Source organism: Cygnus atratus, chromosome 8 (assembly GCF_013377495.2).
Source record: "Cygnus atratus isolate AKBS03 ecotype Queensland, Australia chromosome 8, CAtr_DNAZoo_HiC_assembly, whole genome shotgun sequence".
Taxonomy (NCBI): Eukaryota; Metazoa; Chordata; class Aves; order Anseriformes; family Anatidae; genus Cygnus; species Cygnus atratus.
The window spans coordinates 26,800,193-26,814,544 of NC_066369.1; the positions used below are offsets into that span (position 1 = coordinate 26,800,193).

The 14,352-nt window shown below is 38.8% G+C and overlaps 1 protein-coding gene across 1 annotated transcript in view; it reads right to left on the bottom strand.

Annotated features, from left to right (window-relative positions):
* Positions 1-13,840, bottom strand: part of SLC1A7 (solute carrier family 1 member 7) — a 49,506-nt gene extending 35,666 nt beyond the window's left edge. Inside the window, 2 exon segments of the mRNA XM_035538038.1 lie at positions 12,567-12,646; positions 13,700-13,840. Coding sequence (XP_035393931.1) covers positions 12,567-12,646; positions 13,700-13,840 — 221 coding nt within the window.
* Positions 13,841-14,352: the final 512 nt, after the last annotated feature.

Genomic DNA, 14,352 nt, shown 5'->3' on the forward strand with positions numbered 1-14,352 from the left:
GGGAGACTCAATATTCTAAAACAGTGAGTTAAATGTTACATGTATCTCAAAATACTGCATTACTTTTCTGTAAAACAACCATTATGTTGTTACTTAGGTTTCTAGGACTGAATGCTTCTCACAGGCTGAGGTTTCACACCACCTTCGGTCCCCACACCACCACCCCAGGAAAAAAAAAAAAAAGTATAATCAGGTTGATTTCTAGCTAGGTGGATGTTTTTCATAGTAAACATTTTCTGTGTTCATCATAGGTATATTATACAGGGAAATGGCCATCAGTGGTACGAAGGGCTGATCCTTGACCAAGCAGATCTGTAGCTTGTAGGTAGGACACCATGCAGGCTGCTTACTTGGAGAAGGCACTAACGAGGAGACAGACAGTACAGCTTTCTTCCCGGTACTACCTGGAAGCCATTATCACTGTGGGAATGGCGCACTGTTTCTCTTGTCCCTGATGCCACTGTGTTGTGTTTGTTCTACAGAACAAACTTCTCTCTTATCTTGTTCACCTGAGAAGTATGTTCAGGAGAACTTAGGGGCAAAAATCTTACTTAAGCATGCCCAGTGGGCCATCTGCTTTTGGGGGTGCCACCTCAGCCTCAGACGTTGGGTGGTTGGGATCTGGGGAAATGTTGTGCTGCCGGAATCTAATCATACATACATTGGCTCTTAGGTGGCAAATCCTGAGGGGGCTAATAATGAGATTGCTCTGTCTTGGGGATATTCGTTAACAAGATCATCATCTGTAATGAGATTATCCTGTCACCAGATAAAGTCATGCTCAGTTCATGCTGTGATGAGAAAGTCCTCAAAAGTAATTAACTATGGAGGCACAACAGGAGAAACTGGTGTGATGAAGGATGAATAAAGGTCTGGGTTCAGATAAAGCCCTGTGTTCTTCATGGCCCACAAGGCTCAGTTTGAAGAAGGGACAAGAGGAAGAAGTTTTCCAGAATCTGCAGAGTAACGTCAAACATTTTAAACAATTGCTCAGACTGATTTTTAGGAAGAAGTGCCGGTAACTAGTAAGAGACTGTAGTCACTCATTAACTACTTCCTCATTTGGCTTGATATATTTGATGTCAGAAGGAATAGGTCAGAAGACATCGAGATTAATAGACATACTGAGCATCACAGCTACTGTATGAAGTCAGTAATGCACAGTTACATCACAGGATTTCCTCACTGCTGATCCCTAGAGTTCCAGCATTCACATAGTGTAGCTGAAAAAATGATGAGAAAAAATACTCTTCTAATTTCCTCAGGAGTAGGGAATTCAGAAGGAATAGCTTCCAAATGGTTTAGCTAAAGATCACTGTATTGTGTTCAGGTTTTCCCTTAAAAATAATTTTTATCAGACATGCTTGGCTACATAAAATCCTTCCCAACAGCTTCCAAGCTTCTTCTAAAACTGAGCAAAGATATTCCCATGCCATTCAGTACTAGATTCTCGTGAAACACAATGGAATGAAAAACGGGATACCTTTAATTCTTGTCAAGCCTTAGCATCTGATTAGGCTTGGAATAACAGGAAAGATATTTGATTCATAGGTTAAAATCATCTGACTTACTATGTAGCTAAGTATCTTCCACAAGTATGTTTTGTGCATAGCTTCCATAAAATGTTTTAATGATTGCCAAATGGACAAAACAGGATTAAGACAATGAAAAACAATCTGCAGCTTTTCTGAATAATTACAGTACTTCTCACTCATTTAATGAGCCTGGCAAGAAAAAAAAATCCACAAAAGTTCTTATTTAGGGACCATTTCTTAGTTTGTATAGAAAAAATATAATGTTGAGAATAAGGCTTCCAAAATATGTATTAATGCGTTTTAGATGAGATATTAAATCTTGTAGAGCAGGATTTAAGTGAAATCCCTGATTACTACAATTAAAGAGGTTTCTTGCACCTTGCTTTGAAAACAGCTGGTGCTGGATATAAGTGCAGACATCATCACAAACTGAGTAGCCCCATGACTTCTTTGTCTCCTGCATAGGTTGTTCCAATTACATGTGAAAATTATCTTTCTGTGGCTTTTCTTTTTGCTGTCTAGAATAGTCTGCTTCATTGTTTTAGTCTCCCATCTTGTTTGTCCAACAGCTTTTGGATGAAATTGTGTATTCTCAGAGACTAAACACAATTTGGAAGAATAGCCTCCAAAACTGTTGTATCTGCTACATATGTAAATATCTGTCCTATGGTCCTTATATTTCCGTGGCTTTCAAGCCTCTTCAGAGTTGTGTTTTGATGACCTCAAGATCTCCGCACAATGCAAAATTCATGCTCCACAATATTTGAAGGAGTAGAATCTTATTTAAGGTTTGTATTTTTATTCATAACAATTAAAAGATGTCTAGATTTTTTTACTGAGACTTGGGTAATTCTAAATCTACTCTGCTTTGTTTCCTGGCAGTTCTTTTCATGCAGCCAAATTTGTCTTACCTCTTCTCTGAACTACTCACATTTTTATTGGTGAAAGAGAGTCAGGAAGCCAATAAATAAAATAGCAGCATTTTGGTCAATGGCTGGAAATGGAAAACGATTCAAAAAAGTTTATTTACTTGCAGCATTTTAGTGGGGCAGATATTTAAGGCTTAATTATTTCACTAAGACTTCAGTTGTTTCATTGTTTACAGTTACTAAAAAAACAACAGCTAAATTACTTTGTCTAGGATGGCTTGAATAAAATTTGTTTACTTTTTTTTTGGACAGTCTCTATGCGATTTATGAAAGGTTACAATAAATTATTTCTTTATTGCGTCCTTGTTGAGGGAGAAATGTGAAGAGGGAAGCCAGGATCAGTGGAAGAACTAAAGAAACCTAGATTAAGTTCTTAAGGGGAAAATGGAAAGAAAGAGAAAGACCTCAACAACTCCAGGAATTATTTTTATATGTGACTAAATAAAAAATTAAACATTGTAATAATACAAACAAATGAAACTGTTAAATACTATGTCTTACGTCTGCTTTGAGAAAAACCTGCACAACCCCCCCTGTGCAACCACCAAAAAAATTATTACAGCAATTTTCAAGTAATGAGGAAGGGAATTCTTTGGACATCCTGGAAATCTAATTAGTCCCATGCAAACAGGTCATTAAACCCTTATGAGCACCCTTATGGCTTGTTCTGGCTGTTACTGTTAAGCATCAGAATATTTATGAAGTATTTTATTTACAAATAAAAATAGAACTGTCTAGCTTCTCTGCCATTCTCTTTTTTTTTTTCTGTTGCTTTCTGATAAAAAGCAAATTTTTGACCTACATCGAGAGCAAACCTCGATCCCCAGAAATGGAAAACACAAGAAGCTGCTGTTAAGGCTCCATTCTGCTTGTTTATTTTGTCTTCCTCACCACCAGAAGCCATCTGGATGTTGCTTTGAAATAGATGGATTATGGATAAAGTTATCAGAAAGGATTAGTGTGATTAGAAAGACGTTAATCCTGTCAAGAAGTAATGGTCAAGTATTAACCACCAACAGTTGGTCCTAGAATCATGTTTGTTTTCATTCATCCCGTACCCTCCCTTGCATTCTCATTTTGTAATTGCATGCTGTAGAAAAGACCTTCGTGAGCAAGTTCTCCCAGTGAGGCTGGGAAGCTCCTCTAACAGCTACATTAGAGATGATTATATTACAGTTGAGCATCATGAAAGTGAAGTGCTGGCTTCACAAATGCTGCCTGATCACGCAGGCTGGCTGTCTCTTAGCTTTTTGTCAAGGTCAGTGCCTTTAAGTTTCAACGTGGTAATAATCTCCATTTCCATAACTCAAGCCATTTAATCATCTTGAAATGCTTCACAAATATAACAATCCATCATATAGGAAGGCAGTATCTCTATGTTACAGACAAGGAAACAAAGAAATTAAGGCACTTATTTAAATACAAACAGTTTGCAGAGAAAATGATAAGCCTGAAGCTATCTCTGTACTGCGATGGACCATCAGCTTCTTCCTCATCAGTGCCCAGGCTGCTTCACTTCCATGGAGGTACCATTTATGGAAGAACAGGTTGCAACAATGAAAATAAGAAACTTTACAGTAATGAGAAAAAGAGAGAAACTTTCTCTGATTTTTTCTGTGGTTTGATGCTTGATTGTGCTTAGTTTCCAATGGAATCAAAATGATTTTAGCAGCAGGGATAGGCATGACGTTTTCTTTCCAGGATATTTTTTTGCTTTCTTCTAACATGACAGAATACCTACAGAGCTAGACGCTGCTGTGACTGTGACGGAGATGTCTGCTGCTGTCATCACACGCCTGAGTGACGGTGGTACTAGTGGGAGCACCGTAGCCCATCTCTGTCTCTGCTTCACCCTGTGTGGTCTACCTTTACTTACAGCGTATACATATTTTTTTCATCTCTGGATGTCATGTTACACTGCACAGGAAGAAATACCTCCTGCCCAGACTTGCACAAACACAGATGGATAGCACGCTGCTGGTCTCTACCTGTGTACATGTCACAGACAATCAAGTGGCATCTTGGTTGGAAACCGGTGCCACCCTACACTTCCAGTCCCACCCACCCACTTCTAAGTGATGCCAGGACATCTCATGGCATGACATCATTTGTCTAAGTAGAGAGGAACATAAAATCCTACAATAAACCATGCTCATACCCTGAACTAAGCTGGATTAGGTATGTGTCATGCACTTGTAGAAGGATGCCCCTTTGGTACAGATGACCACTCTTTCCATGTACATTTACGTAGAGCCCAGACAAGCAATAAAACATTGCCTAGGCTCTCTGTGAACTTTACTGAGATTCCAGTAGTTTTGGGGACTGCTAGTGTACTAGCAGACTTCTGATGATCTAAATGCAGCTAAGAAACTAGCATGATCACTTGTACTCAGATGAATGATCTCTATTTAATGTCATGTATTATTAAAAGTTGTAGTATTGCAGTGTGATTTTCAAACAAGATGAGTAGTCTAGAACCCTCTTGAAGGGCCAGGGGCTTACTAAGGTTCATATCATTTGAAAATCAAATAATAGGAAACAGCATTTTTAAAGTTTAGATATCTAGGCATCAATGAAAATAAAATGTCTATGCACCATAAAAGTGAATACAAAAAGTGGTAGCTGTTTTACAACTAGGACTGTTGCAGCAGTTTCTGTGCAGTTAGATTACCAGCTATAAACAGCACATAAAGTGTGAATTAACTTTTCAGAGAGCCTCAGGGTACAACTGTTTTGCTAAAGACAGTGGAATCTCAAAGGTGTCGAGCATGATGGAAAATCTGGCCCTTCGTCTTCAAGCTACAGCAAGTAAAAATTCTAGAAGATCTACCTGTCTGCAATACACTATTTGCAGTGCTTGTGTTTAATTTTTCATCCAGGCTGTAAGGAACCGAAACAAGTAATTCTACATTTCTAGTACATCAGAACATGCAACTTTCTGAGATGCTGTGTTGTTTTTTTTTTTCCCTCTGTTGAATAATGCTTTATGAAATAGCAAGAGTTTTATTTTTTACCCAAAATGTTGAGCTTTCCTTTTCCTTATTCTGTGGCACTTGTAATCTTTAATGATAAACCAACATATATAACAAAAAGCCTGCCAAGAACTTACATCACGCATTGTATTTTCTTAGTGTGCTATAGGAAGTCTGTTTTTATGGACTAAGGTAAACAAGGCAGGATTTGTTTAGCTCACAGTGAAGATCAATGTGCAATGGCTATTCTGTCACTGCTTCCTCTCCAGCAGTCCAATACACAAGGCTACTGTGACACATTTATAAATGCTGGAAGGATTGAACAGCAACCTTTGATCACTGACTGATAAAAAGAGACCTGAGACATTGTAATAAAGCATGTGCAGAATTCAGGCCGACCTGTTGATTTTAGCTGTGCTGATAAAGCATTTCCTAAATGCAGAGATCAGGATGCAAATGAAAACAAATGAAAACAAATGAAAACAAATTTTCTATTAAATATGGATGTGCAGCTTAACATCTGTGGAAAGCACAGAAAGAGCCAAGAATCTTAATAATACTTGATTTTCTGTTCTGTAAGTTCTTTCAAGTGTTTTTAGATTAAGAAAAGACCAAAAGGATTTGGAAGACAAAATTCGGATTATAAACAAAAGTCAGATTTATTCAACTGTTTATAATTCACACATGTTTCTATCCTAAGGAAACAGAAGGGATTCAGCCAGCCCCTTAAACTTCACATACCATTTCTCTTTCTTTTGCAAGACACTAAGTATTTTAGAGTGATTAGAAGACTACAGAAAGATTCTGTAAAGTCACAAGCTACTCAGATCCCATTTGTAATCACATCAGTGCTTTCCACACTCATTCACTCTGTGACCTTAGATGTCTGTTGCACATCGTTAGATCCCTACTGATGATGCCTAAATAATTTGTATTGAGTTGGTCCAATTTTGTCATTATGACATGCATAACTCTGTAGCATGTTGTTTTTCTCCAAAAACAGTTTGTAACTCTAGGTTACACAGGTAAGAAAAAACACAAGAAGACTATTAGGTCTGACCACTAGATTCTATATTTCTAAATACAGCTAACAACATTGACAATGTTACACTTTATAAAACAGTGAAAGCTCTGAAGATGTCTGAGGCACAGAGAGGAGATTCATAAGAAGGTTTCCTAAGAGAGTAGAATGGATTTTTCCTCTACAAGCTCAGGCAATCTTAAAGCATCATTTGGAGAACTGTTGGGGTAATCTGAGATCAGTTCTGCAATATAATAGAGATATGGATAATTTAAAGTAGTTAATGGTGTTGAGTGAGATTGCTGTCTGCCCAGTTCTTCTTACCCTTAGGTTATCCTCCCCTTTCATTCAAGTGTAGTTCTGCTTTGCACTCTAAAAGTATATATATTTATCCCCTTGAGTCATCTCCTTAACAGTCCCATCTCTAGACCAACCTCAATAAAACAGTAGATGCCATATCCTAGGAGAGGGCTTGTTCTCACTGGAGGGAAATGTATTTTTGTTTTTATTTCCATGACAGTGATACACAACAGGTAATTCAGAAATGGGACGCTATACACACTTTATATTACCATTCAGGCATCCCACGTATTTTCCCATACTAACCCAACAGAATGTTTACCCTCCTCTGTTGGGAAGACCTGTTCCTAAGTGCTGATATTTTTCTATTGGCAAGGTAACACAGACAAAAAATTCCAGAGTCAAATAATATGAAGAAAAAGCCCTGTGTTTCCAATTGCAATTTAATTATACCAGAAAATATGTGTGCTTTGGGGATATGACAAAACACTGTTCTGAGCACTCCTCAGTGAACTCCTGAGGCTCCTCCGTGAACTGTGGGCAGCATTTTGCAGCCACTCCTCAACACCTCACTAGATAATACAGAATTAAATTTGATTGCACTTGATTAAGCCCCATTTTGGCAACTGCATAAGCATAGGAACAGTGACTGATATTTAGCAAAGAATGACTAGAGGGGATAGTTTAATTCATATGTGGCAGAAAAGACCCAAACAAAAACTGATGAGAAGCTTTTGTTATCTATCCTTTCCCATTCAATCTTCAGTTAAATTACATGAGTTTTTTCAAGATGATATAAAAAAAAAAATCTCTCAGTACCAGGAATGGAGTAGAAGAAATAGCACTGCACATACTGTTGTTCATGCAAAACCAGTATCGAGTGAATGAATTTTGGCTGGCGACTTGGTTTAATTTGGTTTAAATTTAATGATAAGAAAGAAGACATTTCATGTCATTCTAGAGATTTGTATCTCCCTTCAGAATAGGTATGGTATTGCCCATATCTACCACAGATTTACATTCATGGTAGACATTTCAGATTGCAAAGTTCTGTAGCAGCCTCTGAGTGTTTGGATCAAATTTTTCATCCCTAGCAAACTGTTAAGCTTTAGTAGTAAAACAGACAAATAATCTCCTGTCTGTAGTGTATTATCAGTCTCGTTTACACTAACAGCAAGCAAAACAGTGCCTGAAACAATTTTCCCAAGCTAATGGTCTGTCTCACAGTATATTTTAACTAAACCCCAAACTCCCAAAGAATATACTATCGCTCTGAAGTTATTTAGGCTATGTCTGCGCAGACAATTGCAGACAGACATAGACTCCTCTGTCTTCACTTTCAGCTGCCAAGACTGGTCCGGAAGCCATATAGCCACACCAGCCCTTCGCATACGAGCTTGGGCGCAGAGCCATGCTAATGCGGCTATAGGCTTCCGGCATGCAGCTGGCGCAGGTCTGCCCAGTTTGGCTTGTAGGCTGAGCAAGTTCACATCTGCGTGCACCCAGTGTATCTCCACATCCTCTTATATTGTTATTACAGTTGTCAGATCTTCAAATATAACTAACAAGTCCCAGTAGACAAAATTTGGTATGGCACAGTAGAACCCAACAAGAACAGAATCCATTAAAACAGAAAGAGCAATATTTTTCATTAGTGGGATGTTAAAAGGCCAATGCTTTCCCCAAATCAGAGAACTGGAAAAAAGATATATGGGTAAAAGGGTGCTATGCTGGACTAGTTTCCTAACTAAATACCAGGCTTTAACAGCATGAGTAAGAATGACCCACTCAGGAATCTGAGCAGAAGGATAAGGGATTACCAGAACTGATGGCATTATGGACAGGAATCCCCTTAAAGACAGACAGTTCTATATTTAGCATACCGTATTTAATTCAGCCAACAACCCCCCAAAAGTATCAAATATTTATTACTATCCCCAAATGAACCTTCAAATAAATGTAAATTTTTATTAGCATACAATTGCTTGCATCAGGCACAACATACTTAGAGGAATGGGTTTTAAATTTTTTAAAAGTCCTCATCAAATTAGTTATTTAGATGTGCCTATAAAGGGAACGATCTTTCTTTGACAGATTCTGCAATTGGAAAAGAGTCAAACCTCTGCTACACATTATTTATTTCGTAAATATCCAGAAAAATGTCATTATTAAATAAATTAAAAATGTAATAATTATTCTGAGCTTAAACAAAACGAACTGCTTTTTCTAAAATGAATATTCACAGACAAACAATTAAATTCTGCCCGGACAATTCTTTCCGATAAGTAGTCTCGTCTCACTGCTTACTGCTAGTCTTAGAAAACTGGGCCCTGTATTGCCAGATGAAGACTTAATCATATAAACAAGGGTGCTGAAATAAAGGATGCAATTTTCTGTTATGTATACATGTAGGCTTACAAAACAAAGATAACTGAATAGGTTCAGCTGGCATAAACCTCTGTAACTCTGTAACTAACATGCTTTTCTGAAGAAGCAAGGCTTATGCAGTCAAACTTGGTGTGTGTGTGAGCCCTTACTAATAACATTTTAATTCATTTTTCTCTCAAACAATGCAGAAGGCTCATAATGAGAAAATTATGTTTCTGTAAGGTCTGTAAAACTAATGGCTGGATACAGGAAGAAATAATCTGTGCTTTTCTACTATTATCTTGAAATAGGAACTATGGGCTACAAGCCCTGTGTCTCCTCCAACCTGCCTTCCAGACCTGCAGCACATGCGTTCTGCAATCAATCTCTGAAGTTGCAGGAAGCCTGGTGAATCCAGTGCATTCAGGCTGCACTGAGCTCTACTTTGCCCAGTGTGCCAGACTGCCCCTGCAGAGTCGCTGGCACGTGTGTTTTGAACAGAAAAGACGACTTCAATTTTGTTTCTGGGGTGCATACCACACTGTAAGCTCTCTCCCTACTAGAAGAAAGCATTATAAAAGTCTCAGCAGTTGTAAATTTTTCAGAATGTGTATCTTCTTCAAAACCTCAGTCACAGCAAGATACAAAGTTGTAACAGATAAGGTTTCAGTAATAGCCTTCCCCAAAAACTTGGGTTAAGGCAGTTATACATATTATATATCAAAGTTCCAGCCTACTGGATTTCGATCAGTATAAAACTATCAATGTCTGACAAAGATCCAGGGGCACAAGGACAAAGATGCTCATACGGGAGCTGACAGCACCTGAGTTATTGTACAGTGATGGCCAGAGCCACCGGCCTGCGCTTGAGCCAGCCCTCATGTCTGTCACTGTTGGCACTGAGAATATTTGATGAGAGGGTTTATATTATCATTAGCAAATTTGAGAAGATGTTGATGGGAAAATTGGGCTTTTGTTTCTCTCTCAGGTGTTTGCTTGGTGCAGAGCACAAAGACATTGACATTAGATTTGAGTATTTCAAGCTCTCAGAACCTGAGAAAACAAAGCGATGCACAGGTGTCTCGGACAATCAGTTTGCCCTGAAAGCACTACCTACTAGTGAAGGATACATGTGGTGTAAAAAAAAAAAAAAGAAAAGGAGTTTATCATTAACTACACTGAAAGGAAGTATAGATTTTCTGGGTAGGCAACACTATTAGAAAAAGCCTTGGATAGCCTCCTGTATATATAAGATCTAAGTGCACTGGAGTGACTGACAACACTCCGGTAACAACTCGTGGTTCCTGACTCTTCTAGACAGAGCCATCTCCTGGCTAAAGGATGTAATACGGCACCGAGATCCCTTTGACAACCTGTTAAGTTCTCTTCCTTCCTCAGACAATGGAGTTAATCAATTCTAACAGTACGGCCCAGAGATTCCTTGCTGATACATCTGTAAATAACTTACAGCTATCACAGGCTGTGTCAGAGCAGTTTTTTCCATTGTGCTGCTTCGCCTCCTAGAATCTCAAAAAACAAAACAAAACAAAAAAAACCACACCACGAGGGTATCTAAAGAACTATATATTTTAGGGAAGGTATGTGACTTTACTCCAACCGTTTTCTGTCCTTAGTAGATCACTTGCTCATGTGACATTATGTTTTCCTTGGAAAACTCTCCTACCTCTCCAAAAAATCTTTTATTTTGTCTTGATGTTTTCTAGCTGTGTGGGCAGAACCAACTATGAATCTATGGTGATATTAGGAGTGCCAGACTTGCAAGCACCATGAATCTGCTTCATTCTGTACAAAAACATGGGAAGTAAGATGCCAAGGTGGGATTTAAAAATAAAATTAGCACTCGATTGTGTTTATTTTCAGTAACTCTCCGTGACCTGAAGTCTAGAAAATTATCTTTCTCTTAAAATTAAAGATGAGTTTTTGGCATACCTATTGGGTTCCAGAAAGAAGCTGAGGCTTCAAGTAAAGGCACCAAATACTGCAATATTTTTTTCTCAGATCTGTTAAGGTAAAGTTAGCTTTGCTACTCTGCATCTCTCCCTAACTCTTCTGTCAGCACTGGGCCGAGAAAGCTTTTGTCCATAAAACTGGTATTTGGTTGTTATTGTAGTCAGTTGTAAGACAGAAAAATTTACAGGAGACTAACTGTTGTCCTAAAGTAGGCCAACCCACTGCAAAGATAGCTACCATGCACCATCCCTGAGCGTCAGGATCTAGATCATTAATTCTGTCACTGATAAAGGGGCATTATTGAAGGTTCTGCCTTTAATGTACTAGGAAATCACTTTCACTTCCAGCTGAAACCAGGCATACATTAGTAATTCACTGGACACACAGTTTTTTTTCAATATTTATCATACTGCAGCAAATCTCCAAAAGAACTACAGAGGATTATAAATTAACTGTACTTTTATTAACTGGCAGCCAAAAGGACCAACCACACCCTGGGGTGCATCAGGCACAGCACTGCTGGCTGGTCAAGGGAAGAGTCTGTTCTCTGATCTGTGCTGGTGCAGCCTCACCTTGAGCACTGGGTGCATGTTTAGGCACCGCAGTATAAAACAGACATAAAACTATTAGAGAGCATCCAAAGGAGGGTTAGAAAGATGGTGAAGGGCCTAGAGAACAAGGTGTGTGAGTTGCAACTGAAGTCACTGGGTTTGTTCAGCCCAGAGCAGAGCAGGCTGAGGGGAGGCCTCATGGCGGCCTGCAGCTCCCTCACGAGGGGAGCGGAGGGGCAGGCGCTGAGCTCTGCTCTCTGGGGACAGTGACAGGACCCGAGGGAACGGCATGGAGCTGGGACAGGGGAGGGTCAGGCTGGGTGTGAGGAAGATGTTCTTGACCGAGAAGGTGGTCGGGCACTGGGACTGACTCCCCAGGACAGTGGTCACAGCACTGAGCCTGACAAAGTTCAAGAAGCATTTGGACACTGCTCTCAGACGTAGGGTCTGATTTTTGGGTGGTCCTGTGTGGAGTCAGAAGTTGGACTCGATGATCCTTGTGGGCCCCTTCCAACTCAGAATATTCTATGATTGTATGATTCAGTGATTTTTCATCTTACTTGCATGGTGTATTATTTCAATTATTTAGATTTAAGGTAGACTTTTTGATATGGTGGGTTATTTATGCATTTAACTTCTAGTTCTCTTGAAGGAAAAAGTCCTCCCATTAGGCGGAAGGAAGAAAACATCAATTAAAAAAACAAATAGTCTTTGAGCAAATAAAACCTTTAGGAGGTACTGTGGAAACGTTCCTATTGATTAAAAAAGAAGTTCATAGCTCCAATTTCAATATGAATCTACAGCAGTAGGTAATGCTTCCAGCACTTCAACATTTATTCAGTCAAAACCAAAGTAGTGGTATCCTATTTCTTATTTATGAAACTTTAAAAGTTATTGGAACGATCGTTGTCTTCACTTACCTTGAGACAACCAGGGGGAGAATCAACATTTTCAGCATCCTCATCAGTAACTCACCAGGAAACTGGAAATAACTAATTTCCTAGAAATACATGGAGAGATGCTTATTGTTTTGAGATAAAAACTATCTGCCTTCATGAGACCTGCTAGAGCTGTGCGTCAAGTGTTACAATCAGGTAACACTGGTAAAATCTCAAGCTCTAGTATATAAGGTGGCAAAGGCTTTAGGCTTTAAGAGATCATTTTAAAATTCATTCAATTACATATTGTGTTGTAATTCAACAAAACACACAGGATTTTTCATTCCTTTGCCAAAGATGACAAAAACGAAATAGGCCACCTCCTAGGGACTACTGTTAATAGGCTGCCTTGAATAATACCTTCATTCTGCATTTTGTGTTTTGCTAGATGTGTATGAAACTACTGCTTGGAAACAAAGTCTTCAGTCTGCAGATAGTGGTAGCAGAACATAGAATTGTTTTAACTATTGTGTTTATTAAGGGCCATAATTTTTAATTGAGATTTATATTGGATGCTTAAACAATGCATTCAGCAATGCACGTTGCCCTGTGTACACTGATAGATCAATACAGCAGTAAGAAACGAGTAGCCGCAAAAAAAGCTTAGTTTAAGTACCCATGAGGAGAAATCCCCAAGTGACTCAAATAATGTGGACTGTTAATGATGGGAGATCTTAAATTTATTAATATAAAATACTATTGGTATAATATAAACCCTTGTACCTCCATACATCTGATGGTGAAAATTATTGCCAGTGTTTTCTTTAGACATACATGTTTCAAGGCAATATAAAATCCAACAAATATATCATACTGTTTTAACATTCATTCAATTTATTATCTATACTCACAACATTGCAATGTAGTTACGTCAGATTTACTAGGTGTTTTAAAGACCAGAACCCTTTGCAATACACATTGTTTGAGAATGTGTGAAAAGACCCAAGGAGCAGTGTGTAGATTAACAAATAAAACAAATTAAACAAATTTAACAAATACACATACATGCTTGTTATCTCAAAAAGTCCATCCTGAAGTTCCACAGATGCTATATCTTTTGTTACTTAAGTACAATATTTTCTCTGCAGTGATACACTCAACCGTGCCACACATACCTGCTGGGAGAGACGTCTCGTCCTAAGGAAGAATCCGAGAAGACAGCCCACGGTGACTGACAACACTGAGAGAATGAGCAAACCATTTCTTTTACAAACATCCTTGACCCGAGCGAGGATCGCATCAAAAGCCACTGCCATGCTGTCCTCCGTGCAATTTGGAGAAGAATCAGCATCCCACGGAGAGAGAATTCACTCACTCCTCCTGTAGGAGTGGACAGACCTAGCTCTGTATAGATCAGATCAAAGCATTTCCAGTTCTGCTTAGCTGACCTGCAAGGTCACCCCTCTGCCAATCGCCACCAAGCAAACAGCTGGCATTATTGTTCCAAATTAATACCAATAATCCTATTATCGACTACATCATCAAGAGCCTGGAAGAAGATTAGGGGGCTCTGGAAAATTAGAACAGAATGCAGTAGTATTTCTAAAACAAGACTGGTTCAATACAAAGTGATGCTCTTGGAAGGAATGCGGTGTTTAAGTACGTTACCTGGTCTTCCCCGTTTGGGATTTGGGGATCAACGTAATTCATGCATACAAATGCATACAGGTAATGTTACTGCACCGTTTTCCTGTGCAGGACAGAGCAGGTAACATTTTGAACTGGACTATCACAACAGGGCAAACCAGGTAAAACTGAACTTCATTAA